Here is a 26,385-nt window from a genome sequence, read left to right as displayed (position 1 = left end):
TTGAAATAAATAAGATTTCATGAAATACCAACATCATCCATCATTGACATCCTTATAAGTAGATTTCCTAAGTTGAACGAGGAGAAAGACTACTCCACATAAATCAAACAATACCCACAAGTTACTTATGAAACACAGCCGAGCCTACAAATGGTACACGCCTCACTATCGGTTCGCCGAAGGCCAGAAAGTCTCGTAAAGGTTGACACCACGACACGATGAACGATAGCACGAAGCACCAGAACACGATCTTCACTACACTGTCAAGTACGTACAGGCTGAAACAAAACAAATAAATTTAAATAAAACAGTATTTTATAATAATCTTAAGCGCATTGGAGATGGTCGCAAGTTCGTCGATGAGACCTGGTTTGTGGCACTTGCAGACAAAAGGGATGGAAGGCACCGTAGCGAAACGTCGACTCGTGACGTTAAAATGCCCCCAAAGTCTCAAGTCAACTTGTAAACGAACAAAACGAATGATTTTGTACTATTGAAATAAAAAAAGGTTCCTAAATCGTAACTCCGGACCTTAAGAGGGTTGTATAGGCTTGGTGGTCGTTTCTTTTTTGAAATCTTTGATATAAATAAAATAATTTACTAGCTTTTTCCCGCGGCTTCGCTCGCCTTAAATAGAGAAAAAAAGTAGCCTATGTCATTCTCCATCCCTTCAACTATCTCTACTTAAAAAATCATGTCAATTCGTCGCTCCGTTTTGCCGTGAAAGACGGACAAACAAACAGACACACACACTTTCCCATTTATAATAATTATTAAAATATTATGGATAATGCAGGTTACGAAAATTGGAAGGAAGTAACAGAAGAGGAAAACCGAAGAAGAGGTGGATGGACTGTGCGGGACATGATTATGAAACGAAGCAAGTTAATGATGAGATGACAAGTGATAAAGATGTATGGAAGAGGAAGACATACTGCGCCGACCCCAATTGACGAAGGGCAAGAGAATGGTGATAAGGTTATGAAATGAAGACTCACAATTTAAAGTAAATTCTATTTAACGGTATTTTCGAAAGATCGTCCTTCAAGCAGATAACGCGACCCGTCTCAACTCCTTTGTGGAAGTAGTCCCACATATCAAACTCTTTTGGATCTTTGTGCGTTATGTACACTAGTCGTTCTTCTTCGGACAGCGTATTATGGATAGCTTCGAAGTTGGGGCAGGGAAAATGCCATTCACGTACAGTGAAGTATTGGAGCAGCTCCAGACCTCTTGAGATTTTGTCCTGTACCCTTACCATGCTGCAAGTAAAGTAAATATTAGATACAGAACGCGTATATCTATATTTTGTATCTGAAAGGGCATAAACGAATCTAGGCACGGTACCATTCCCTTTAGATTTGCACATAATTCGTATTGTAGGTATCGCACTGACTTATAAACTTTTGACACAAAGTTGAGCAAATCGGCTGACAGTATATTTATTTAAAATGAAGATAAATGTGGAGAAAACCGTACTATGAAATATTGCGCAAAGAACGTGAGAAAACGCACGCATTAAAAACTACAAAAGAGTTCGTTGATGGTCTAACTTTACAGCTGTGCTTTACAGAGAGTATTTTCCTCATCATGAACTTTGTCCTAAAACGATTTGCTTGCTTCTTTTCCGATCTCATTATACTTTACTGCTCAAAAGTCGAGTTTGGTAAGGAAGTTATGTTAGTTGAAAAATAATTCATTATCAATATTATCATCAAAACATCTTTATCGCCCACTGCTGAGCATGGGCCTCTCTTCTAGTACGCCACTTCTCCCGGTCCTGAACTAGTCTCATCCAGTTGTAACCCGTAATTCTCCGGATGTCGTCGCAATATAAGCAAGTAACTACCCGTATAATACTGTGTTATACTCAACTAAAATAATAATTAAGTAATTTACTCACAATCTTTTCTGTCTAAAGATAAGAAGAAAGAAATCAATGATATACGCCGGGACCAAATGGAACAGAACGCGTTTGATTTCATGCGCAACAACATTGGTGGTAATATCTCCGTTGGGGTACCACAAGGGAAAAGATACGGGGTATTTCCAAGTATATTCTTTGGCACATTTTAAAACTTCACCCCATGTTGTTGGCTTTTTGTGTCCCACGTTCAAGTTGTAGATGGGTATGTTTTCAGATCTAAAACAAGGCAAAATATTTATGTATATACAGGATGATTCATGAGTCGTGAGCAGGAGTGAACAGGGTACTGGGGAGGGTCACGCTGAGCAACTTTCATAATGGGGAACACTGAATTGTGATTATTTTTCTTAACTATGACTTAATTGATAAGTACTTAATTGATAGCTAATTATCAATTACGTTCTAATTATGACTTAATTGATGATTAATTATCAATTAAGTCACAGTTAAGAAAAAAAAAATGACAATTTAGTGTTGCCCCATTATGAAAGTTGCTCAGTGTGACCCTCCCCAGTACCCTGTTCACTCCTGCTCACGACTCATGAATCATCCTGTATACAAGGTGCTCGCGAGGAACCCATATAACTTTAACGGCATATTCTTGGTCACATTTTAAGACTAAAATGTCATATAAACTTTTCTAGATTTCGTCTAGTTTCAGAGTTATGGCCAATTAAAAAAAAAACATTTCCGTATTGTTACTCAGAAAAGATCTTCTTAACGGCGCTAATGCGCAGTTGCGGAGCATAGTCTCACAGTAGTCATTGATAGATGTCAAAATGTGACAAGAAAAACTTCCAAAAAATTTGGTTTTTAGAAAAATAAATTAAGGAACTCATTTTAATTGCCAACTTCATGGATAAAAATTACTTTATATGTGAAAATACGTCCAAAAAAGTAAAAAAAAAAAAAAAAAAAAATTTTTGTTGCGAAAAATTTTAAAATTCATATAACATTAATCATCAATCAATTCATATAATATGTAATTTATTTGTATTTATTAATAATATATGTATTTATTATAGTTATCAGTATCTTAAATAGGTAAATATATTTATATAAGTCCCTATTTTTTTTATAACGTAGTCCAATAAAATCAAGTCTTTATTAGTGTTCTTTACATATCCCGCACCTTTTTTGGTCTTCTCTGTTTGGCCTAAAGGTTGACTGGTAGAGTATGCCATGTAGAATTAAGTCCGCCTTTTGTAACTGTATATTTTTACTGTGCAATAAAGTTTAAATAAATAAATAAAATTAATTTAAATATAAAACTTTAATTTATATGGTACAGATTATAATAATGTACCTAAACTCAATAATATAAACGATACTAGGACGAATAAAAAAATATTAATAAAGAAAAATCATCTACGACAAGAAGTATTTAGTGGTTGTAAAATTTTAATATTTTCCCTAATGACTATAAGGACTTTGATCTCTACACCTTAAAAAGAGTTTACTGACATTTTAATTTATATCATCAAATAGAAACGTCTGCAAATGGTTCTATAGGAGGTTCATAAATCTTAGGATAAAAACCCAGATAATGCAAACATTCTTATCCCCGGATTTTTCGGGACATTTTAGTATATTGTCACTTTAACTAGAAAAAGCCAAAAAAAGGAATCGGTGTTATACTTAACACCTGGTAATATCAATGGTTGGGTGAGGATGCCTTCCCAAGGATCCTTGTGGTGGAAACATTTGCTGACCATTGGGACCTTGATAGCTCAAATGGCAAAGTGATCTAGTGATCTAGAAGTGTCATGTTCCAGTTTTAATTTGATTCTAAGTTTCGAGAAGTAAAAACAAAGATTAAAAATAAACCAACTTTTTTGCCGCCTCAATCATCACTAGTGCTATAATGGCGTTGATAGCACCATCCACAGGAATGACCTGCGCATATATGCTGGGATCGCAGAGCATGGTTCGGATGACGCCCTTGCCGGCGCCTATAATCAGGCCCACGGGCCCGTTGAGGTTGTCCACCCAACCAGGTATAGGGTCAGCATATGCGGGGCACACTGAAAATACATAGTTTACAAATATTTGTGAATCTAAACGTCGCACAGTTCTCTGTTTGACTTTGCAAGACAAAAACATTTTAGAAAAATGAACAGTTCTGTTGAGACCTGCCGCTGCCAATTATCTAACTGGCGAAGATTAAAGTATTGTCGTGTAGACCTTAATTGTAAAAATTAAACTGATCCTTAGAGCACTCCCCGTTCATCGTCATCATCCTCCTTGCGTTATCCCGGCATTCGCCACGGCTCATTGTAGCCTGGGATCCGCTTTGACAACTAATCACAAGATTTGGCGTAGGCACTAGTTTTTACGAAAGCGACTGCCATCTGACCTTCCAACCCGAAGGGTAAACTAGACCTCTTATTGGAATTAGTCCGGTTTCCTTACGATGTTTTCCTTCACCGAAAAGCGACTGGCAAATATCAAATGACATTTCGCACATAAATTCCGAAAAACTCATTGGTGCAAGCCGGGGTTCGAACCCGCGACCTTCGGAACGAAAGTCGCAGGTACTTACCGCTAGGCTACCAGCGCTTCTAGAGCACTCCCCGTTATACACAGAAAAGATAATGCAGACGGAGATACCAACTTTGACGATTCATATCAATTCATACTAACCGAAATCTTTTCAATTATTCTATTAACATTTTCTAACTTCGATAATAGAAGAAGATGATACTTTAACAAAGCTGTTCAATGAGAGCAGCGCCACACCTCGGATACTGGCGATCAAATATATGAAAGAGGCGCGTTCCTAGCACACATTCTAAGCTCGTGTAGGTGAACGCGTAACCTGCTTGTATGAGTGAGATATGACACGTCGACTGTTCGCGTTTTTGACAGGCGGTAACTGTGAGGTAACCGAGAGGGGGTGGGCGGCACTTTCAGCGGGGAGCGGGAGTGGCCATACTCTACGATAGTACTCTTTATTATACTGTGGCAGCGCAGTAGTTGCAGTTGAAGTTGGTACATACCTATCGAGGGTCTAGCAATAACGCAGGGTATCTCCGGATGCGCATCGTAGACCAAGCTCTCAGCTAGCCGCTTCGTATACGTATATGTGTTGGGATGTTGGCCCAGCAGAGACGGTGTGAGGAGAGAGACTTGCTTGTCATCTAACCATTCGCACATACGCATGATGTCGCTGGGGTTCACTGGTGGATCGTGGAACTGAAAGAGTAGTGAAAATTGTCTGATTAAAATAATTATGAAGAGAATTAAGAAGGCATTTTAGAGAGTTCAGAAAGCATTTGCCTGTCGAGTTTAAAAAGTGCGAGGGATATGAGGCTACCATGTGTGATTGTGCCATAAGGGAGCAAAATGACTCTTATATGGCGAGGGAGTACATTTGAATCCATGATTATGTATGAAAAATAAATGAAAATAAAGTGTCAGCTTGATACCTCCTAACGGGAAAACAAAAGTCCCTTTTCTTATAGCTGATATAAAAAGGAGACCGCCTGTTGCAGCTTTCTTAACCTGATCAAGCAATCGACTTCAATTTTACTGGAAAATATTGTAAGCTAGTCAATTATTAAGATTACGTTCGTACCTTTTCCTCTAAAACTTTATACTCAGGATAACAGAAAGCTGTCGACACATGTACAAACATCACCAGATGCTTAAACCTCCTAGCGACATCAAGGGCACGCTGTGTCCCAGCGGTATTCATAGCCACGCTATCCTTCAGCGGAGCCTCCATCTTCAAAATGGCCGCCATGTGGAACACTATAGATACTTCCTCCGAAAGAATCTTCATGTCTTCATTTGATATTCCTAAATCGTCTTTGAGAACATCTCCTTGTATTGGTATCATTTTCTCGAAAGCACCTTTTTGCTCTTTTCGAAGTCTTTCGAACATCTGTAATTTTGCAAAGTGCGGAAACAACAAAAACAGTTGATAAAAGAAAGGATCAATAGACCACTGAAATGGGTCACTTATTGAAGGCTTTCCTCCCCTGTGAATAAAGGGTGTATATGCCTAAATAAAAAAGATGGGTGTAGAGATAGGGAAGGTAATATAAAACTTAACTCAAGTAGGAAAGTTGCTTTGACAACGTCCGCCATAACAGTTCGTTCAAAAGGTTAAGACGAATTTAAATTATAGTTCCAAAATTACCCTTTTCATATAAATAATTATACTCCTAATACTTAAATAATTTCTGAATACTTTCTAGAAATATTTGGAAGCAAAGAACATACCGGTGAACTAAGCATATGCTCCAGCCGCTCTTGAACGGTCTTGCCCCACTTTGGTCTTAAGACCAAGTACACACGTCCAATGTCCGGGATGGTATACAACAGCTTCTCCACCAACACCTTGCCCATGAACCCACTGGGCCCGGTCACAAGCACGTTTTTGCCTTTGTAAAACTCCCGCACTGAGGATTTGGACTCCATTTTCTGCAATAGAAGGACAATGTTTGAAGGTGACGACGTCTGTTTGTTTGTCTGTGTGTGCATGTGTCTGTCTGTGGCATCGTAGCTCCCGAATGGATGAACCGATTTAGGTTTAGTTTTTTTTTTTTGAAATCTGAATTAGTCAGGAGTGTTCTTTAGCCATGTTTCATGAAAATTGGTCTTCTATTTCGGTTTTTTAACCCCCGACGCAAAAACGACGGGGTGTTATAAGTTTGACGTGTCTGTCTGTGTGTGTGTCTGTCTGTCTGTCTGTCTGTCTGTCTGTTTGTCTGTCTGTCTGTGTGTGTGTCTGTCTGTGGCATCGTAGCTCCCGAACGGATGAACCGATTTAGATTTAGTTTTTTTTGTCTGAAAACTGAGTTAGTCGGGAGTGTTCTTAGCCATGTTTCATGAAAATCGGTCTACTATGTCGCAGTCGGGGGTTTTTTCAAAATTTTAATTTTGTGGTTAGGCTATTTATAAGCGCCAAGTTGCATATGAAATATATAGCTCAGTTAACACAGACTTACAGCCTGCCGGTCCCGCCAAAATAACAATCGTTGACCCTAGGCGCCGATCGAAATGCAGTATGATTCTGTTGCGCCAATACGGAAGAGTGATAGAGATAGCTAGTTACTATAATATATTGTTATCGTAAGCGTTTGTGCACTTGGCTACGTACCCTGGTCAATATACGTTAAAATATCAGTTTCCCATTTTTCAAAACTGAAAGTTACAAGTTACAAGCGGGTCTCTTTCCAAATTATTATATTAGACATTGACTAGGGGCCCACTTCTCGAAGCTACAAGTCACAATTTACAAGTGGTAGTCAATGTCTAATATGACAAGTTGGAAAGAGATTTCCGCTTGTAACTTGTAACTTCCAGTTTAGAGAAATGCTTGATTCGATATAGACCAAATATTTTGTGTCATATTCACTTAAATCCAAACAAGATAATTATAACAACACAGAGTTTTTTGTTTCCCGTTAAATTCGATACGTCGTTAGTTTCAATAACAGGAACCACCTGGGGCCCATTTCTCAAAACTGAAAGTTACAAGTTACAAGCGGAAGTCTCTTTCCATCTTGTCATATTAGACATTGATAGCCGCTTGTAAATTGTAACTTGTAACTTCAAGAAATGAGCTCCTGGCAATACAATTTGTGCTAATTTTTTTTTACATAAAAAAAATAACACGATAATGATAGTAAGAGTTAAGACACTAGTTTCTTAGAGAAATTAATTGTAATCGACTTAAAGATCCTTCCCTTAAAGTTAAAGGGCTATTAACCTATTTATTAATCACATAACTGTTTGCGACATACCGTTTTTAAAACAATATAAATTAAGTTTGTCACACACAGACAACCCGCAACCAACTCAGTCCAAATGAATAATGTAATGTAAACATTTCAAGATTTAACTAAAATACAATTTTAAATAATACCTTCTAAAACTGCTGAATCACCTTATTTACATATTATCGAATTATGCAAATCTGATAGATACCTTTGCACTTAAAAAGTGCATCAAACAGCCATCAAATTTGACAGATCCAGAGGTAGTGAACCCAGAGTGAAAAACAAAATTATAGGTGGTACCTAATTTTTGTTTATTGTTAGCCAATTTTAATGATTACAAATATGAACAAATGGTGAGTAAAGTAAAAGTAACAATGCTAGACCCAGTAGGTGTTACAATGACTTGAGGGAATTTCTCAGGAGCGCGCGTTTTATAAGCTTTTATTTACTTTCACCCTGTCCCGTTGTCTGTCTGAAATGAAATCTTGAGCATTTCTTTTTTTTTTTGCCATTTTTTTATTTTGTTTTTTTAGGGAATTTTAGGTCAATTGTACTCAGAATCACGAGTACTTTCAATCTCACTGGGAGACAAAAAGTGTCCCAGAATTTCCATACATTTTTGTTACTTTCCTATTTTGTTACCCCACACATGTACGGAAGATGGTAACAAAATAAGAAAAAATCGTATGGGACAATTTTTTTAACTACTAGGATTGAAAAAGCTAGTAGAAATACCATAATTTTTTTCAAAAATATCACATTTCATAAAAGTGGTGAAAAAAAAGAAATGCTCTCTTGCAAGCTAAATTTGGCCCACTTACCGGTTTCCGATTGAGCTGAAATTTTGCACACATATGTAAATCACATGACTATCCAATAATTGGTATCATGGAGCTGATCTAATGATGGAGCAGAAAGGTGGCCAAAGGAACTCCGTAATGAAATGTCATAATCCTCATCGAGGAAGGGGTTTTTAGAAACATGTCGGAGAGCATTCTCGTGCCAAAAATTAAAATTTTGCAGGAAAATTTTGTACATTTCCTGCGTGCGTAGCCGAATGCACAAAGGCTCACGAAACGCTCACGAAACGAAACGCTCGTAGATATCTGACGACCGGTCTGGCTCAGTCGGTAGCGACCCTGCCTGCTAAGCCGCGGTCCTGGGTTCGAATCCCGGTAAGGGCATTTATTTGTGTGATGAGCACAGATATTTGTTCCTGAGTCATGGATGTTTTATATGTATATAAGTATGTATTTATCTATTTAAGTATGTATATCGTCGCCTAGCACCCATAGTACAAGCTTTGCTTAGTTTGGGGCTAAAAGTTGATCTGTGTAAGGTGTCCCCAATATGTATTTATTTATTTTATTTATCTATCTCTATCGCTCTTGCGTATTCACGCGACAGAGTCAGACTATATACCTTTCGCGGCGTTTCGTTTTCGTTTCGCGTCGGAGAAATGCCATTTGGCTACGGGGCCTGGGTAAAAAATGTCAGAACTGGCTGCGAACGTGCCCTTGACGTGCCGATAATGTTCAAGCACCTTGTGATTTTGACGGCTGTCACCTGTCAATATTTAATTAATCATTTGACATGTTAATGAGAATGTCAAGTTTGTAAAATCTTAAAACATTAAGCAAGTTTGAAGGAAAGGTTAAAGGTCACTTCTACGGGTGTTTTATTTTATTTCAGGTGTTCTAATCGAAACCTACGAAAATATTTTCTAAACAGTGTTTAAAAACATTGAAATTAAGTAATATATTTTTCAGTACAGATGGGGTTTTTTTTACGCACTAGTGCGAGAAGTGGTTCATTATATGCCAGGTCGAAACTTCGGAGGGTCATCTGTACTGAAAAACGTCGTACGATACGCGTGCAAAAATGAAATTCGTAACTCGTGTCGATTTAAAACACTCCCTTCGGTCGTGTTTTAATTTATCGCCACTCGTTTCGAACTTCCTTTTTTACGCACTTGTATCGTAATGTACTATTTCTCAAACATGCAATGAAATATTGTCTTTACGTTCCTTAAAATGGGCTGGGAAGTATCGCTTTTTGGGCGCAACAACTCGAGAGGACTGTAAAGGGATTTCATATTATTTTTTAGGCCTAGGCCTGCAAAGTAACTTTTTTTTATAAAATATTGTCCTTTAGAGCATTTTTTTTTATTTCATTGTATGTTTGAGAAAAGCACTATACATGCCTCGGCGTGAAAACGGATTCCCGGCCTCGTATCCCTATCCGACCTCGCTCGCACGCTCGCTCGGCCGTATATACCCACTTGGCCGGAAATCCTCATTTTCCCGGCCTCTGATGTAATGTACTATTTCCTACTCCCGAACTGTTATTCGTCATTTACAGGGTCGTGCATAGATCTTTAAATCCCTACATAAAAGTCTATTCTCCGAAGCCAGCGTCCGCCGGCTTTCCGCGCATGCGCGCAGTAAACTAAAAACGCATTGTTTGGCTTTGTAACCATAGCAACGCATTGTTATAACGATACTGCGCGCGTGCGCGGGAAGGCTTTAGGCAGATGAGCTGACAGTGTAAGCCTTTGCGTCAAAATACAGGAAACAGTGTGAATTTTACGAAAGTTATTCAAGAAAACTATTAAAAACTAAGTGCATGGTCGTAGAAAAACTACTATGTATATGCAACGGTGTTTAACTTAGTCAAAAAACACTCGTGGCGTCTTAGTTACCCACGCCACTCGTCTTTTTTGACCTCCTTTAAACGCCTGTTGCATAAAATACTATTTCAGTAAAAAGGTTTTTTTTATAACTAAATTATTAGGACAGCTTCTGGGATTCAAATTCATCTTTTAAGAAGCATTTTAATCATTTTATAGGTAAATGTTGCTGCTTTACGCCACCCTTCAGTCTGACCAAAAATAGTAGATATTAAAAAGTAGCAACACTGTAGTGCCATCCCTTTTAACCATATAAGCCTTCAGTAATTTTATTGTGTCATATACTTGAAAATTTCGACCCTTGCCACCGTGTCCGAATGGCCGAGTGGTTTAGGCATCCGTCGCGATAACGGAGGACGCTGGTTCGAATCCAGCTTTGAACACTTGGAGGCCTTGGTCACTTTTTCTTTGTATATGACATTTATTTCAGTTATTAGTATTAGTTAAATAAATCGTAGGTATTTGTCGTTTTGCGGGCAAGTGAAGGATTTGTTACGTTAGTAAGTTATTAATAATCTGTGCCAAATTGCCAATACGGAAGAGTGATAGAGAGAGAGCTAGCTGCGATGCGCGAAGGAGCGTACGCGATTGTGTTTGTGACGTTGGGTAACCATCGCTATACTTACTTTATACTTATGTAGGTACCTATTGAAAAGAACGTAAACAATACAATAGTTAGGCTAAGAATAAATTTAAAAGTGGAAAATCCAGAGGCCGTGAGTTCAAGTCTCACCCAAGGCAGACATTTTCCACTTTTAAATTTATTCTAAGCCTAGTGGCATCGATTGCAGACGTTTCTGCTAATCAGAAGTTAAAATTTAGCATGGTTAGCGCATCGTAACTGGTGAATTTCCAATATGACTTGGAACTCCGGTTGCCGTTTAAGAAGTTTAACACTCTTACGGTAGATGTCGCTACGGGTCCCATTGACCTTAGTAGTGGAAAATTTCGCTGGCTTGGTTGAAGTCTTGGTGGCTCAGTTGGCAGAGCGCTGGAGTATCGATCCAGAGGCCGTGAGTTCAAGTCTCACCCAAGGCAGACATTTTCCACTTTTAAATTTATTCTAAGCCTAGTGGCATCGATTGCAGACGTTTCTGCTAATCAGAAGTTAAAATACAATAGTTACCTATTTATTTAAAAATATTTTAAGCGGGTAGCTCCGATCTCGCCACGGTGACGTCGCCCGCGCCGCCGACCCCCCCTGCGCCCGTCCTCAGCAGCCGCGCGCACCGAGCAAGCGCCCGCAGTATGCGTCGCGCTCTCGACATGTAAAGGCGGGGTCGCTACTCTTGAGAAAGGTTCTCGAAATTGAACCGAAACATGTCGAACGCTATATCGACTTAATACGTGAGTAACCCGCTTAAAATATTTTTAAATATGTATGAGTCTCACGGGAGTTTTATAGTTAAAGTTACCTATTTGTTTCACAAGGGGGCAAAGTTGTTTAACCGCACGTGCCAATATTGATACCCGAGGAAGTGAAAAACTTCAATATTGAACCGCAAGCGTAGCGAGTGGTTCGAGAAGTGGAATCTTGAGCGTTGCGAGGGTGTCAAGGCACGAAGGTGAAACAAACTTTGCCACCGAGTGGAACACAACATTTTTCACCACACCAACACAGACAAAATACTAACTGTAAAACATCAAACTAAATCAAATCCATCAATTTATTCAATATTTATGATTCAAAATCATCATTCATAGGTAAATTCTACCATCTAGCTTAAGACATCAAGCTAAAATTCGTGTGAAATAACTATGCACTCTTGTGCATAAAATGCAATTCTGCTATATGTTTTCAAAGAATCAAGAGAGCCTATACCAGTTCGTGTGGTAAAAAGAATATTGTACATGTTCGGGTAGTTGGGCCATTTTTTTCAAAGTTGTCCACCCCACTTTTTTTTTGGATATGGAACTTTTTATGTGGGTTCCACTCAGAATCGCGAGCTCTTTCCATTCTAATAGGAGAAAAAAAAAGTGTCCCAAGGTTTTTTTTCCATTCCGTTACCATATGTTTTCATACATTTTGTATGGCGGTAACGGAATGGAAGGTTCGAAAAAATGTATGGAAATCTTTTTCTCCTATCAGGATCGAAAGACCTCGCGATTCTGAGTATTAATCGCGTAAAAAATACCCATTTTACAAAAAAAGTGGGGTGGACAACTTTGAAAAAAATGGCCCAGTTACAACATTCGATTGACCTACCAAATACTTTTACTTGCTTTTACCAAGCGGATCTTTCACTGTGTGACCTGTCTTTAACCTTCTTATTTGGTCGTTTCATGTCATACCCCCAATTGGCATGAGCCTTTTGAGGGTAGATTTTGTTTACATTTATTGAATTACCTAAAGATACAGAGTATAGTTTGTGAAAATGGCATCTTGACACTGACTTCTCCGATCCTCAACTTCCAAATTTAAATTTGTTATGTATGCCTTAGGCACTGGTCTCACCGCGAGCTAGTAAGCTATGAGCTATCAGCTATAAAAACGAACAAAAGATAAGCACTCCCGTGCAAATAAAAGAGACACGGCGATATTGATAGCTCACCGCTGGGCGAGTAACTATAAACATCGCCGTGTCTCTTTTATTTACACCGGAGTGATCATCTTTTGTTCGTTTTTATAGCCGATAGCTCATAGTTTACTAGCTCGCGGTGGGACTAGCTAGTGCCTTAAAAGCATATGTGGGACACCCGGGTGGAAAACGTACGCGGGAGCGTCCTAGAGATATCGCTGGTGCGTAAGCCCTAAGACCTGTCCGCTCTCGGTGTGCCTAAGTGCGTTTTCACATTATCCGATCCGATATCGGATGTCGGACCGATATCCCATACATTACAGGCGCCATCTTGGATTTTTCTATTGAAATCCTTCCGACATCCGATATCGGATCGGATAATGTGAAAACGGTCTAATTGGCGTGAAATGGCTCAGGATAGGGTAGTGTGACGATCTCTTGTGTCGAAAACCAAAATCCTTTTTGGGTCACTGACCCTGTGAAGTAAATTAAGTATGCCTTAAAAGAGGAAAATGCCTTTATCCTTTTTAATTAAAACAAACCTTTCCCTGGTCTAAACGGCGATCCCTTGCACCTGACGCCATGACAGGATATTACCGGTTTCCAATTATTTTCTACGCAAAACACCAATAATAGGCTGAGAGCCAGCCACGAAGCAAGGTGAAAAATAGTACGCAGTGTGAATGTGACGTCCCTTGTTACAATATTTTAGCAGATAATGTATTCAGACCTGCAGGGCTAAGATGGCCAGCTGTCTAACAATTATGTGTGTGCGAAAGTGACGCGTGATATGACAAGTGACAAAAACGCGACCATGATAGGGTCACTGGCGTACGGTCGCGCGATAAAGCCGAAGTGATAGGCTGTCCTTCTTGCAATATTTGTGAGCGCGATAGGGACGCACCGACGACTTACATCACACTTGTGTGCCACGCCCGCAGGACGGCCATTGCAAAGAATCTACATCGTGTTTATGCATCGTGAAGTCAATTACTAGCTAGGGCATTTGTTTGTGTGATGACCCATACAACCATTTCAGTCGCAAAATCTTCAAATCAGTAACTAACTGTCAAATGTGACATAACGCGTGGTAACGGCGTGCAAACAATGCGACCGTATTGATACAATAACAAAATGTAGTCGTCGTGTGCACTCGTTACGGTAACAAAATGTGTACGAATTTGTGGCTGTCAATATCACTGTCAGAATGACTTTTAACGACACTTTATTAGTCGACGTTTGCACACATAACGGTAACAACATGTGGACGAATTTGTGGCTGTCATTGTCACTGTCAGAACGGTTTCTGACAGTGACATTGACAGAATTTGTACACACATGTGTAGGTCTGATTACCGAACTGCTCCTAAACCACTGTATCCGCAAATGACAATCTGAAATACGAAGGTTTCTCAAACTGTCTTGTGAAGTTGTGGACTGGTTGCTTTGAATCATTTAAATATGAGCGAATTAAATAATAATAAACGACGACGACCATTTAAGCACTCTTCGACATTTTATAGAAATGTGGGAAAGTTAAGAAAAGTGCAGAATGATAATACAAATAGATAAGCACTTTATAGTTACTTAAATATATAATTTTTAATTCTTATTGATAAAAATGAAGTGTAGTGTTGCTTTACACAATAAAAGTAGGAATCAAATGAAATAGAGTATTTACTGTGATATTAATAGAATTTCTGTTGCGCAATGATAGTTTTTTTCAGTACAGATGCTGCTTTTTTTAACGCAGTAGTGCGAGCAAATCAAGCAATGATTCATTTCTTGTCTGGTCGAAACTCTTAGCTTAGATTTAGGTACTGAAAATCGTCGTACGATACACGTGCGAAAAGGACATTCACAACTCGTGTCGATTTAAAACACTCCCTTCGTTCGTGTATTAATTTATTGCTACTCGTATCGATTTTCCTCTTTTCCGCACTCGTATCTACAAGTATTTTGTTTGGGTTACAAAAAAAAACACATTATTTACTCTACTACGTTTTATTTATGTCTCTTTAACATTACAAATTTGTAGACACTTATCTATACAAAAATCTTGACAAAAGAAGTACAGATCGCTGAAATGAATGTTGATAGTAATATTAATGAAGACTACTTCAACAAGTGTCAATTGTGAAATGCCGCACAATACTAGTTGCTCTATAGAAGACCATAATAATATGATCCCCGATCCTTTACATACTGGGGACGCTATTGCTATGTCTTGTATGGGAACCCTGCATTTTATGATTAAGCACTGAGACTTGGCACAGTTGTTCATTGGGTGGCCCTGAGTAGATAAAGATCGGGAGGCATCGAGAGCCCCCCTTAATTTAGGAGGGAGGAGGGGGAGAAGGCTGGCGCCTCCGCGCTTCCTTTGAAACCATATTTCTCTAAAACTATACAAAATAGGGCATGCGATATATCATTTTCGGATAAATGAAGGACGAGGAATTCATTTTTGGAACAAAAAAAATGTATTTTAGAACAAAAATACAAAATAAAATGGGAAAATCTGAAAACAACATTTTTTTTTATACATATTATTGCACATTTTATGAAAACTGTAATGGTTTTTTCTAAATAAAAAATATTATTTAATAGCTACATTTATCTTGTTTAAGAAAATGTATAATTTGTTCTAGAAATATATTATACGACGAGTGATAAAAAATAATTTACATCGCCCGATAGGGTGATTTGAATGCTCATTTCAATAAGTTTTGTCAATGATTTCAGGTATAATCACTATTTAACACACGAAAGCCGTAATCATTGTCTTTTATGGCTATTTTAGTGATTAATGTACTTAAAATAAAAAAAATACAAAAAAAAAAAAAAAGTGATAACTTTTTTATAACATTATCCTATTTTGTTCTTTCTATACAATGTATATCTAAAAGCAATAAATATGAATAAAAAGCCACATTTATGTAGTTTATAAAAATATATAGTTTGTTATATAAATATATTACGAAACGCGAGATAAAAAATAATGAAAGTGACGTGGCAGGGCGACCTTGATGTACGGTACGGGTCAGCTTGTATGATTCGATGAGGTGAGGTAAAGGTACTCAAAGCTCTCAAAAAGTGTAGTTATTTAGAGTACTTCAAATTAAACAACATACTCCTATATAGTCTGAATTTAACTATTTATATTACATGAAATGATCGATTGATATGATAGGTCAGATATATACATCTGATCCTAATACATACATCTTGTGAAATAGTAGTTATCTATATGATTTGCATAATTTATGGATAATTCTTACTTGACATATTTATTATTCCAGATCTGCGTCATGTACTTTGGTTAACGAGTGCCGAAAATAGTTATTAACCAAAAAAGACCGCCAAATTAACAGCATTTCACCGACAAAAGCTGCCTTACACCATTTTTGTAAGGGTTATAGGTATATCAAGGTGTCCATGTATGGGGTCAACTAAACCCAATTCAAAATTTGCCATTATTTGCTACTTGTGGCTGGACGAAAGTCTGTAACAATTGGGATTTGGGAGCCTACTTGCCCGCAACGTTGCCTGTTGCTGCAGAAATATGCCTCGAAATTGTCGGATGCAGGTGTAAAAAAACAGTTCCGCGTAAGGTGCAACCGTAAAAAAAGACTTTTTAAATTAAATGTTCGGAGCTGATGTGCTTATGCAGTGGATGTTGTGATATATACATAATTAAATTCAGACTATTCATGTTGTTTTATTTGAATAACTCAAAATAGCTACACTTTTTGAGAGCCTTGAGTACTAGCCCCGATACACATGTTTTCGTCTAGTCAGACCATTTTTTGAGGTTCTCCTTTGTACAAAAGCAATGTCTTAGTTCAAAAATCATTAATGCTAATACGAATCCAGTTTATTTTTTATGGCACTATTGCGCAATAACTAACTGTCATTGATACTGAAAGGAAGAATATGACGATTTTTATTTTATCTTTTATGGATGGGTAAAACCGATCTAAGGGGGCCCAAAGGAAGTAACTAAATTCTGCTAGTAAGCTAAAAAATCTTCAAGCCTATGCATGCAGAACTGCTTTAGGAGAGGAGAACGTGATTAAGACATTTTTTTTGCAATATAAGTCACATGCAATTTTATTTTACAATCAAAATAAACTATATTATAGGACTTTTACAATTTTCTGTACTGGGTCGTGATATACTTACATGTGTAAACGTTATTAGAATAAGTATATTTCTGTATTACTAGACGAACTCCACTGCATAGCGGGTAGTACCTTTACCTCACCTCATCGAATAATGCAAGCTGACCCGTACATTAAAATTTTCATTTTCATTATTTTTTATCTCGCGTTTCGTAATATATTTATATAACAAACTATATATTTTTATAAACTGTATAAATGTGGCTTTTTATTGATATTTATTGCTTTTAGATATATATTGTGTAGAAAGAACAAAATAGGATAATGTTAAAAAAAATTATCACATTTTTAATATTTTTTAAAAATTTTGTATTTTTTTTTATTCTAAGTACATTAATCACTAAAATAGCCATAAACTACAATGATTACGGCTTTCGTGTGTTAAAAATAGTGATTATACCTGAAATCATTGACAAAACTTATTGAAATGAGCATTCAAATCACCCTATCGGGCGATGTAAATTATTTTTTATCACTCGTCCTATAATATATTTCTATAACAAATTATACATTTTCTAAAACTAGATAAATGTAGCTATTAAATAATATTTTTTATTTAAAAAAAACCATTACAGTTTTCATAAAATGTGCAATAATATGTATAAAAAAAAATCTCGTTTTCAGATTTTCCCATTTTATTTTATATTTTTGTTCTAAAATACATTTTTTTTGTTCCAAAAATGAATTCCTCGTTCTTCATTTATCCGAAAATGATATATCGCATGCCCTATTTTGTATAGTTTTAGAGAAATATGGTTTCAAAGGAAGCGCGGCGGCGCCAGCCTTCCCCCTCTTCCCTCCTAAATTAAGGGGGGCTCTCAATGCCTCCCGATCTTTATCTACTCAGGGCCACCCAAGGAACAACCTGTGCCAAGTCTCAGTGCTTAATCATAAAATGCAGGGTGTTGTGCAATAGCGTCCCCAGTAACAACCCAGCAGCTCGGTACGCACGTTACAATTTTTTTTTAATCTTCTTTAGTGAGGGCAACTGAGTACGACGGCATATTTAATTGTTTATAAAGTTTGAGGATACCTGAAAAAAATGAATACAAGAAGCCATTCTGCTTTCGGTCACGCGTGTACGCTGCGACCATTTTGCGACCGTTTGTTGACCGTTTGGTGACCGTTTGGCGACTGTTTTTTACATGGAATATTACCGTCTTAATCCATATTTTAACAACTTTATTGGTTTTCTAGGCATTATTTTTATTATTTCAGTATAGTATATGCACCAGAGCACTAAAACTTCACCAATCAATATACATAACACGCAAACACCGAGTAGTCAATAATATTATTACTGGTTAAACTGAGGTAAATTGATGGCGCGTTGATAAATTTAGACTTATTTTATGAAATCACTCGATCAATTTAATTGGCCATGGTAATTAGCCCACATTATAATACAAATGCAAACAATATTTATCTTTAACAAATTCTTACGCCATTACATTTTAATGTCAAATGATTTTATTTCTTTTTTACTTTGACGTCTCTGACAGTCGCCATTTGAAAAGAATGAAATGAACGAATGATTTTGGGAAAGTAGTCGCCAAACGGTAACAATGTGTGCACGCGTAGTGCACACTTCTGTCACTTCTGTGACCATTTGTGCCTGTTACCAATCGTCCCCATTTGGGACGCCGCGACTAAACGTCGACCGTACTGCGACTAAGCATTGAGACCCGAAGACCTGTGTGTACACAAAATAGGAGGATTTGCGTAGGAACGGCGACCGATTATGGTTATATGGGGAGTACCTACAGACATTTGTTTCTGAGTCATGGATGTTGTCTATGTATTAAGTATTGGTATATTACTCATTGTCTTTAAGTACCCGTAATAAAAGTCTTCTTGAGTATACCGCGGGACTCAGTCATTATTTATTTAATAGAAAAAAAACTAGGAATTAGAATGCAACCTTCCGTAGCTCTGTTTGTTAAGACGGATTTTAGCTGTGTTCCAAATGACCAATTTCCGTCGCCAGCTCTCCGAGTATAAAAATGGAGATTTCCTCCCTCCGATTCCAAAATTGTATTGGATACGATACAAGGAAGTAAGAATTCGTTTAGTTAAAAGGGTAGGTACAAATTAACTGGAGAATTAAAAGTATTTGGGTACAAATTGATTCGTAAAACCTTACTGTAACAAAACAATAAGTAAGGCTGCGTTTTCACTTAGTGTTCTGAATGAAACGAAACGAAAACGAAACGCCGCGAAAGGTAGTCTGACTCCGTCGCGCCAATACGCAAGAGCGATAGAGATAGATATCTACGAGCGTTTCGTTTCGTGAGCGTTTGTGCCATTCGGCTACGTACTTGTTCAGAACACTAAGTGAAAACGCATTATATCAAAGTAAAAATGTGTATGTGGGCGCCGTAAAGTAAATTTTTTACGATAGTTAACAATATATTATATTCAGATAGACAACGACAAAAAAGACAGTAACAAATATAAACAAATAAACTAAAATCCCTATTTTATAATAGAGAAACAATATAATAAACACGTCCTAAAACCTACGCCGAGTGTATTACAACACCTTTTCCATATAAATGGAAAATCGTCACTACTTTAAAAAAAACTTGTATCTTCGTCTGTCAATGAAAAGAAAATTGTAGTAAGTATGTATGGAATGCATATAGACTTACTGCGTTTTAACTTTGAGGAACAGCGTGAGATACGAGATTTTTTAAAAGTAGTGACGAAATGTTACTTACACTAAAATACCCTGCAACTGGATAGGCACCCTATTTTTACTATCTTAATCCTAAAATCTGCAGACGATTTTCAACCTTAATTGTTTGTGGTGAAGTTTATTTTCGTTGAGTGGCTTTGGGCTATAACATAATGTAATAAATTTCTTACTGAACAGGGTATTTGGTACATTGCCTAGTTGGATAAAGGCAAAGACTAAGTTAAGTTGAAACAGAGGGTATGATGGTAGCATGTAAAGTTTACAGTGAAGCATATTAAATATCGATACCTTTGGGTTCAATTGGCGTAAAGGACAAAATGCAGGTTTTCAGGAGAAGCAAAAAACAACTTTTTTTTTAGAAAAATGTTTATATCTTTTTTGTTTTTTGACCTATATTTGTGACGTATATAGAAAAATATGTAGATTTTTAGTATCCTTCACCTAGTGTAGCAACCGTAGTGATAAACTAAACGATTTAGAAGTTAGATGGTTGTAAAGGACACGTCAAAATGCTATGGACGTCCTTTACATCCACGACTTTTTTGAACAATTAGAGTTGATAGGGTCGTAAATGACGGTCTTAGATGATTTTTATACAAATTCGGGGCGTAAATGTAACCGGAATGGTACAAATGGCAACTGTTTTAAGCTTAGTTTACAATTGAGAAACTTGAAAAATGTATCAAAACGTAGTTAATATGGCATAGAATAGCCACATTAGTGTTACAGTGTATATTTATCTAAATATTTAGCAGAGACAAAGAACAAGACTATTTTATATCCAGTTTTGCAATAAAGAAACAACATTTGCTTAAAAACTATCTAATATTTTGGAAAGTTATTATTTTAGTACTCGCCGCTCGGCTGTCTCAATAAGTTACGCATTCAGTATTTAATTCTAGTAGGGAAACGCTTTCGTAGTTTAAGTAAAACACTAATTGTAATCACGTAAACTTTAATCAGCAACTGTGAATAGTAGACTATATTAATACGACAGTAATTTTAAGTCTAAAGTAGAAAGAAGTTTTAAGAACCACTAAGAGTTAAGTACTTATTTATAAACGCAAGTTAGGACGCGTATACAAACTGTAGTCAAGACTAGTTACCTACTATGTGGATTCATATTTTTGATAATTTTAAAACAGAAGATTGTTATATAGCCTTAAACCTGTTAAATAAGAATAATCTTAATTATGAGTTCAATCCTAGAAATATTATAGTCAATGCTTTAAGTACCTGGGTACATAGCCAAGTCACCAAACGCTAACGCTCATTCGTTAGCGAAACGCACCTGTTATTGTCGCACTAAATGTTAGTATAGTCTACTGTTAAAGTTTACTGCCGGCGTAGCTGAATGGCAATCGTCGACGACAGACGCCGACAAAAATGCAGTCTGTAGGCCTAGCACATGATGGCCGCGGGATTATGTCGCCGCGAGATAGATCACACGTCTTTGTCTAATCGTATTAATGACATAAGGACAGGTAGTCTATCTCGCGGCGACATACTCTCGCGGCCATCATGTGCTAGGCCTGCTGGTGCAATACGCAAGAGCGATAAAGATATATAGCTACGAAATAGATATTATCGTGAGCGTTTGTGCATTTGGGTACGTACCCTGATTACCATAATGTTTTTTTTAATTACCTACATCTCGCCGCAGTATAATAATACTACGAAAGCGTTTCCCTGCTAGAATTAAAGACTGAATGCGTAACCTACTGACTATTCAGACAGCGGCGAATACTAAAAAAATAACTTTGAATTTGTTGCCAAAGTATTAGATAGTTTTTAAGCAAATATTGTTTCTTTATTACAAAACTGGATATAAAATATTAGTCTTGTTCTTTTTTGTTACTAAGATAGCTTAGATAAATAATATACTGCATTAAACTGATGCCATATTAAGTACGTTTTGATACATTTTTCCAGTTTTTAATTGTAAACTTAGAACAACATTTGTACCATTTCGGTTACAATTACGCCCCGACTTTGTATAAAAATCATCTAAGACCGTCATTTACGACCCTATCAAATCATGGGTGTAAAGGACGTTATAACATTTTGACGTGTCCTTTACAACCATCTATCTTCTAAATCGTTTAGTTTATCACTACGGTTGCTACACTAGGTTAAAGATACTCGTAATCTGCATATTTTTCTTATACACGTCACAAATATAGGTCAAAAAAACAAAAAAGTGGGTTTATCTTTCTCTTGGAAACCTGCATTACATGTCCTTTACGACAATTGAACCCAAAGGTATCGATTACAGTTGCGGATAAAATATTTTTAGTGCTGGTCGTAAAGGACGAAGAACAAAAAACTTGTCCTTTACGCCCAACTTTATCACACTACTATAGAAAGTGATCCTTAGAAAGTAAGGGCTTATAGGGCAACAATATATAACAAGGTGACTTACGACTATATTTTTATTTGTAGATTTCCTTTACGACACAAATAATAATTTATAATTAATGACTTGATATTTACGCCCCTTCAGAAAAGCTATTTTTGCAAGTCCATAGTAGAAAATCTTGGTCGTAAAGGCAACTTTTTAAGAGATATCGAAATTTTAACTACACAGATCGATAGCGCTTGAAATTCTGAACAAAACTGTATATATAACTCATTTTCGCCAAAATGTCCTTTACGCCAATTGAACCCAGAGGTATCGATATGCTATATTCTGTAATCAGTGATGAGAATAACATAGATTTGAATAATTAATGAATCTACGGTAGTACACACGTTATTACATCGCTATTGCTGCGACATTTTTCGGGCCAATTTGGATTTGGGATATAATAAGGTGAGTACAACCGCAGATTTATTAATAATTTGAATATGTCACACGAAAGTTTAACGTGTATAACGGGTAGTGTATATGATAACGGGTTAGTGGGCTGTCATCTGTCGAATTCCATATAAAATGGTGGGTTAACCCTCGGGTTAAGCCTCCATTTTCATTGGTGTAAGTGGCCCTAGCAAGGAAACGGAATAGCAAAGGAGAATTGTCAAATTAATGGCAGTTTAAGCGTCAAAGGGATTAACACAGGGGCTATTATTAGGATTGCAGAAGACCGTGCTAAATGGAGAATGCACAAAATGGTGCAAAAAATAATGACGATCGGTCAAGCGGAGTCAGTAGTGACCCTGCCTGCTAAGCCGCGGTCCTGGGTTCGAATCCCGGTAACGGCATTTATTTATGTGATGAGCACAGATATTTGTTGATGAGTCATGGATGTTTTCTATGTATATTGTATATACGTATGTATTTATCTATTTAAGTATGTATATCGTCGCTTAGCAGTCTTAGCACCCATAGTACAAGCTTTGCTTAGTTTGGGGCTAAGTTGATCTGTGTAAGGTGTCCCCAATATTTATTTATCATTCGTATATAAATTTAAATTCAATATTTATGATTCGTATTTAAATGTTAATTTTTGACAGTTGTATACGAAAGGTTGTCATAAATGTGTCCTATCTGTATTAGGGCCCATTTAGACGGTACGAGAACTCGCATACGAGTTTTATTATATTGCGGTATTTGATGGCTGTGCAAAATTGCAACAGCCCGCAATGTAACTAAAATCGCATGCGAGTTCGCACGCTGTCTAAATCAGGTCTTAGTTTATCTTTGCCTGGGCGCCACTCAGTCGCCTGGCAGTCAGTTCGAGTCGCAGTCGCGGCAACTGGCAGCTTAATTGTCTGTAAATATTTAATGCTGCGGTCATGCAACGCTAATAAATAACATACTACACGGCATAGAGCTGTCAAGGTCATAGACTAACCCCCTTCTTTAGAAAATATCATTATCATCCTCCTTGCGTTATCCCGGCATTTGACACTGCTCATGGGAGCGTAGGCTCCGCTTTGACAAATAATCCCAAGATTTGGCGTAGGCACTAGTTTTTACGAAAGCGACTGCCACCTGACCTTCCAACCCGAAGGGTAAACTAGACCTTATTGGAATTAGTCCGGTTTCCTCACGATGTTTTCCTTCACCGAAAAGCGACTGGCAAATATCAAATGACATTTCGCACATAAATTCCGAAAAACTCATTGGTGCGAGCCGGGGTTCGAACCCGCGACCTTCGGAACGAAAGTCGCAGGTACTTACCGCTAGGCTACCAGCGCTTCTTCTTTGGAAAATAATGTACATAAAATTGTGCCTGTATTCCCAAATGGGGCAGAGCGCATGAAACACTTAGCCAATTAAGGCGATGAAAAAACAGGCTACACTTTGGCTACCCAAATGCACAAACAAGAGAAAGGGACACAGCTTTACCAGTTGTTATATAGCTCCGTCCCTCTCTCTCAACCGAAACTGAATGGCTTTAGTACTTTACGGTAACCCCCAGTAGGATTCTACCTCAAATTGAGCTCAATCAAATCGTAGTTGAAATACGATTCTCAAATTTTTAAACTACAAATTTAATATTACTCAAACATAGTCCAGCACAAAGCTCGCAAATGAAAATCATGTCGATAAAATAGTGTTGTGACGTCGACAATGGACAGTCGATAGCCGTGTTTGGTCCTAAATCCGGTACAATTTACTGAATATTTCATCTCTGCGATGCTCGCTTGCTGGCTGTAAAGTTGAATAGTGCTGGGCGCAATTTTTATCGATAGTTATTGTAACATTTGATTATATTTATAACTAGGTATGTACAATACAATACAAAACTCTTAATTGCACACTTCACACTGTTTACAAGTAATACACAAAAAAAACACAAAAACGGAATATTTACTATCCTACCAACATACTAATAACTTTCGAATGATTAAGCAAGTATCGTAAATACAATAAAATTAAATAATTACTCAAAAACTTAAAAATTGGCTTCATGATCGTAGTTTCTATACCGCACATGAGTTTATGAGTTATACAGAAAACAGAATGACAAATAGTTAAATGTCTAATATAATATATATTGTATAATGTAAGCTGTCGCACACAAGTCAAATTTTATGATTGTATTTTGTATACCATTTGTAAATATTTGCATACTGTTTAAAACAGTCGGAAAAGGTGATACAATTTGTCTTTTACACTGTCACGTAATTTATACCCTTTTCCTGTAAATAAAATATTGTTTGTTTGTTAAAAAAAACAATACTATTGTAACTTGACGAGCTTAAGACTAGTGACTGTAGACTAGTGATACTAGTGTCTTTGGAACTTTCAGCGTAATCTCAAAAAGAAAAGACACAAGTGTTCCGCCATGCCAAGTCCATAATAGTCGAAATTAAATTTTATCCACAATCGTCGGGTCGGTGGTTACAGGCGTCGGTACGCGCGCTCGTAAAAGATAACTGCTTGTAAATCTCAGAACAAACGCACTGCGACGATGCCAAAGAAGACAATTCAAAGTTAAAGTGTATAGTGGGCTGCAAAATTGTATGGGGAACTTATGAATGAGCTCATTGATTTTGTCAGTCACTTTTGCAGATCACTGTACATCAAAATAATATCCTTAGGAAACTTATACATCAGTTGAAAAAATCTGTTTAGTGCTAGCCTGCTTAACTTATATTACAAAAAAATAAAAATAAAATTATAGGACGCTCCTACATACTTTTTACTTAGTAGACATCAAATTGTAAGGAAAATAGGTCACCTTTTCCTGTATCTATGACTAAAAATTATCAATTTGTTAAGTTAAAGAGATTTATACAACAAAAATACAATTAAATGAAATTATGTACCTTCATTTATCCATGCGTTTTGGTAGCGCCTTAAAAATTGAGGCACGAACAAGTTTATTTGAATTGAATAAGCCAATGATAACAGGCCTCCGTGGCTCAGTTGCTCAGGACGGCTGGACCAATCCAGATCTGGTGCCGCAGCTGAATGGCACTTCTGCGACGCGAAACGAAAACGAAACGCCGCGAAATGTAGTCTGGCTCTGTCGCGCCAATACGCACGAGCGATAGAGATAGATATCTACGAGAGTTTCGTTTCATGAGCGTTTGTACCATTCGGCTACGCACCCTGATGGTCGCAGGTTTCGAGTCCTGCCGGAGATATGATTTTTCCGTTTTCCTTTAATTTAAAAATAATGTACGTAATATTACTCACAGACTATTACTTACTTGGTAATGAACTTAGATTAGAATTGTGCCTGCTAGTTAACTGGAAAGATCGCTCCCAACTAGTACGATCTCCGAAGTGTACTAGCTCGTTCTTTTAGGACATTTAGTAAAGTAGTACACCGAGAGAGCGAGACAAAAATTGAGCATATGACGTACAGTAATGCCCCCTCGTAGTAGCCGAGAGCTGATCGACCGTTTCGAGACCGGTCCGAGTCAGTCGGTTCTAGTTCGGTTGCGGCACAGAGTTACGCCGTGTCTTGCATCGCCGTTGCGTCTCATACTTCCATATCGATAAGGTTTGATTTCGTATGCGTCGCATCGCCGTCGCCCACGCAAGCCACGGCGTTACGCTCCCATTCTGTTGCGCGTGTGTGCGTGTACTAAATGTACTAGAGAGCAGAACCATTTGGGAGTAGTTCGGTCTAGTACAGTGCAGGGAATCGTGTCTTTCGTACTATTTGTGCATTTACTACCCAAGCCTAACTTAGATATCGTTTTCATTTCAAATGTACGTTCGAATAGACTTCACAGTCAGAG

The 26,385-nt window shown here is 37.4% G+C and overlaps 1 protein-coding gene across 7 annotated transcripts; it reads right to left on the bottom strand.

The window, feature by feature from the left end:
* LOC125240796 (putative fatty acyl-CoA reductase CG5065) lies at window positions 1–25,876 on the bottom strand. Of its 7 annotated transcripts, none has more exons than XM_048148942.1 (8): window positions 25,849–25,876; window positions 6,155–6,355; window positions 5,505–5,813; window positions 4,927–5,122; window positions 3,759–3,951; window positions 1,904–2,143; window positions 999–1,262; window positions 3–278 (listed from the first exon to the last, which is right to left on the bottom strand). In XM_048148942.1, exons 2-8 carry the CDS (start codon window positions 6,350–6,352, stop codon window positions 122–124), a joined length of 1,557 nt encoding a protein of 518 aa, XP_048004899.1. In that variant the 5' UTR covers window positions 6,353–6,355; window positions 25,849–25,876; the 3' UTR covers window positions 3–121. The 7 variants fall into 7 exon arrangements, with proteins under 7 accessions (XP_048004906.1, XP_048004899.1, XP_048004872.1 ...); XM_048148915.1 differs by lacking the exon at window positions 25,849–25,876 and adding an exon at window positions 24,873–24,985; XM_048148896.1 differs by lacking the exon at window positions 25,849–25,876 and adding an exon at window positions 8,478–8,626.
* Window positions 25,877–26,385: the final 509 nt, after the last annotated feature.

Source organism: Leguminivora glycinivorella, chromosome 2 (genome assembly GCF_023078275.1).
Source record: "Leguminivora glycinivorella isolate SPB_JAAS2020 chromosome 2, LegGlyc_1.1, whole genome shotgun sequence".
NCBI classification, from domain to species: Eukaryota; Metazoa; Arthropoda; class Insecta; order Lepidoptera; family Tortricidae; genus Leguminivora; species Leguminivora glycinivorella.
This window is presented reverse-complemented; position numbering and strand designations above follow the sequence as displayed.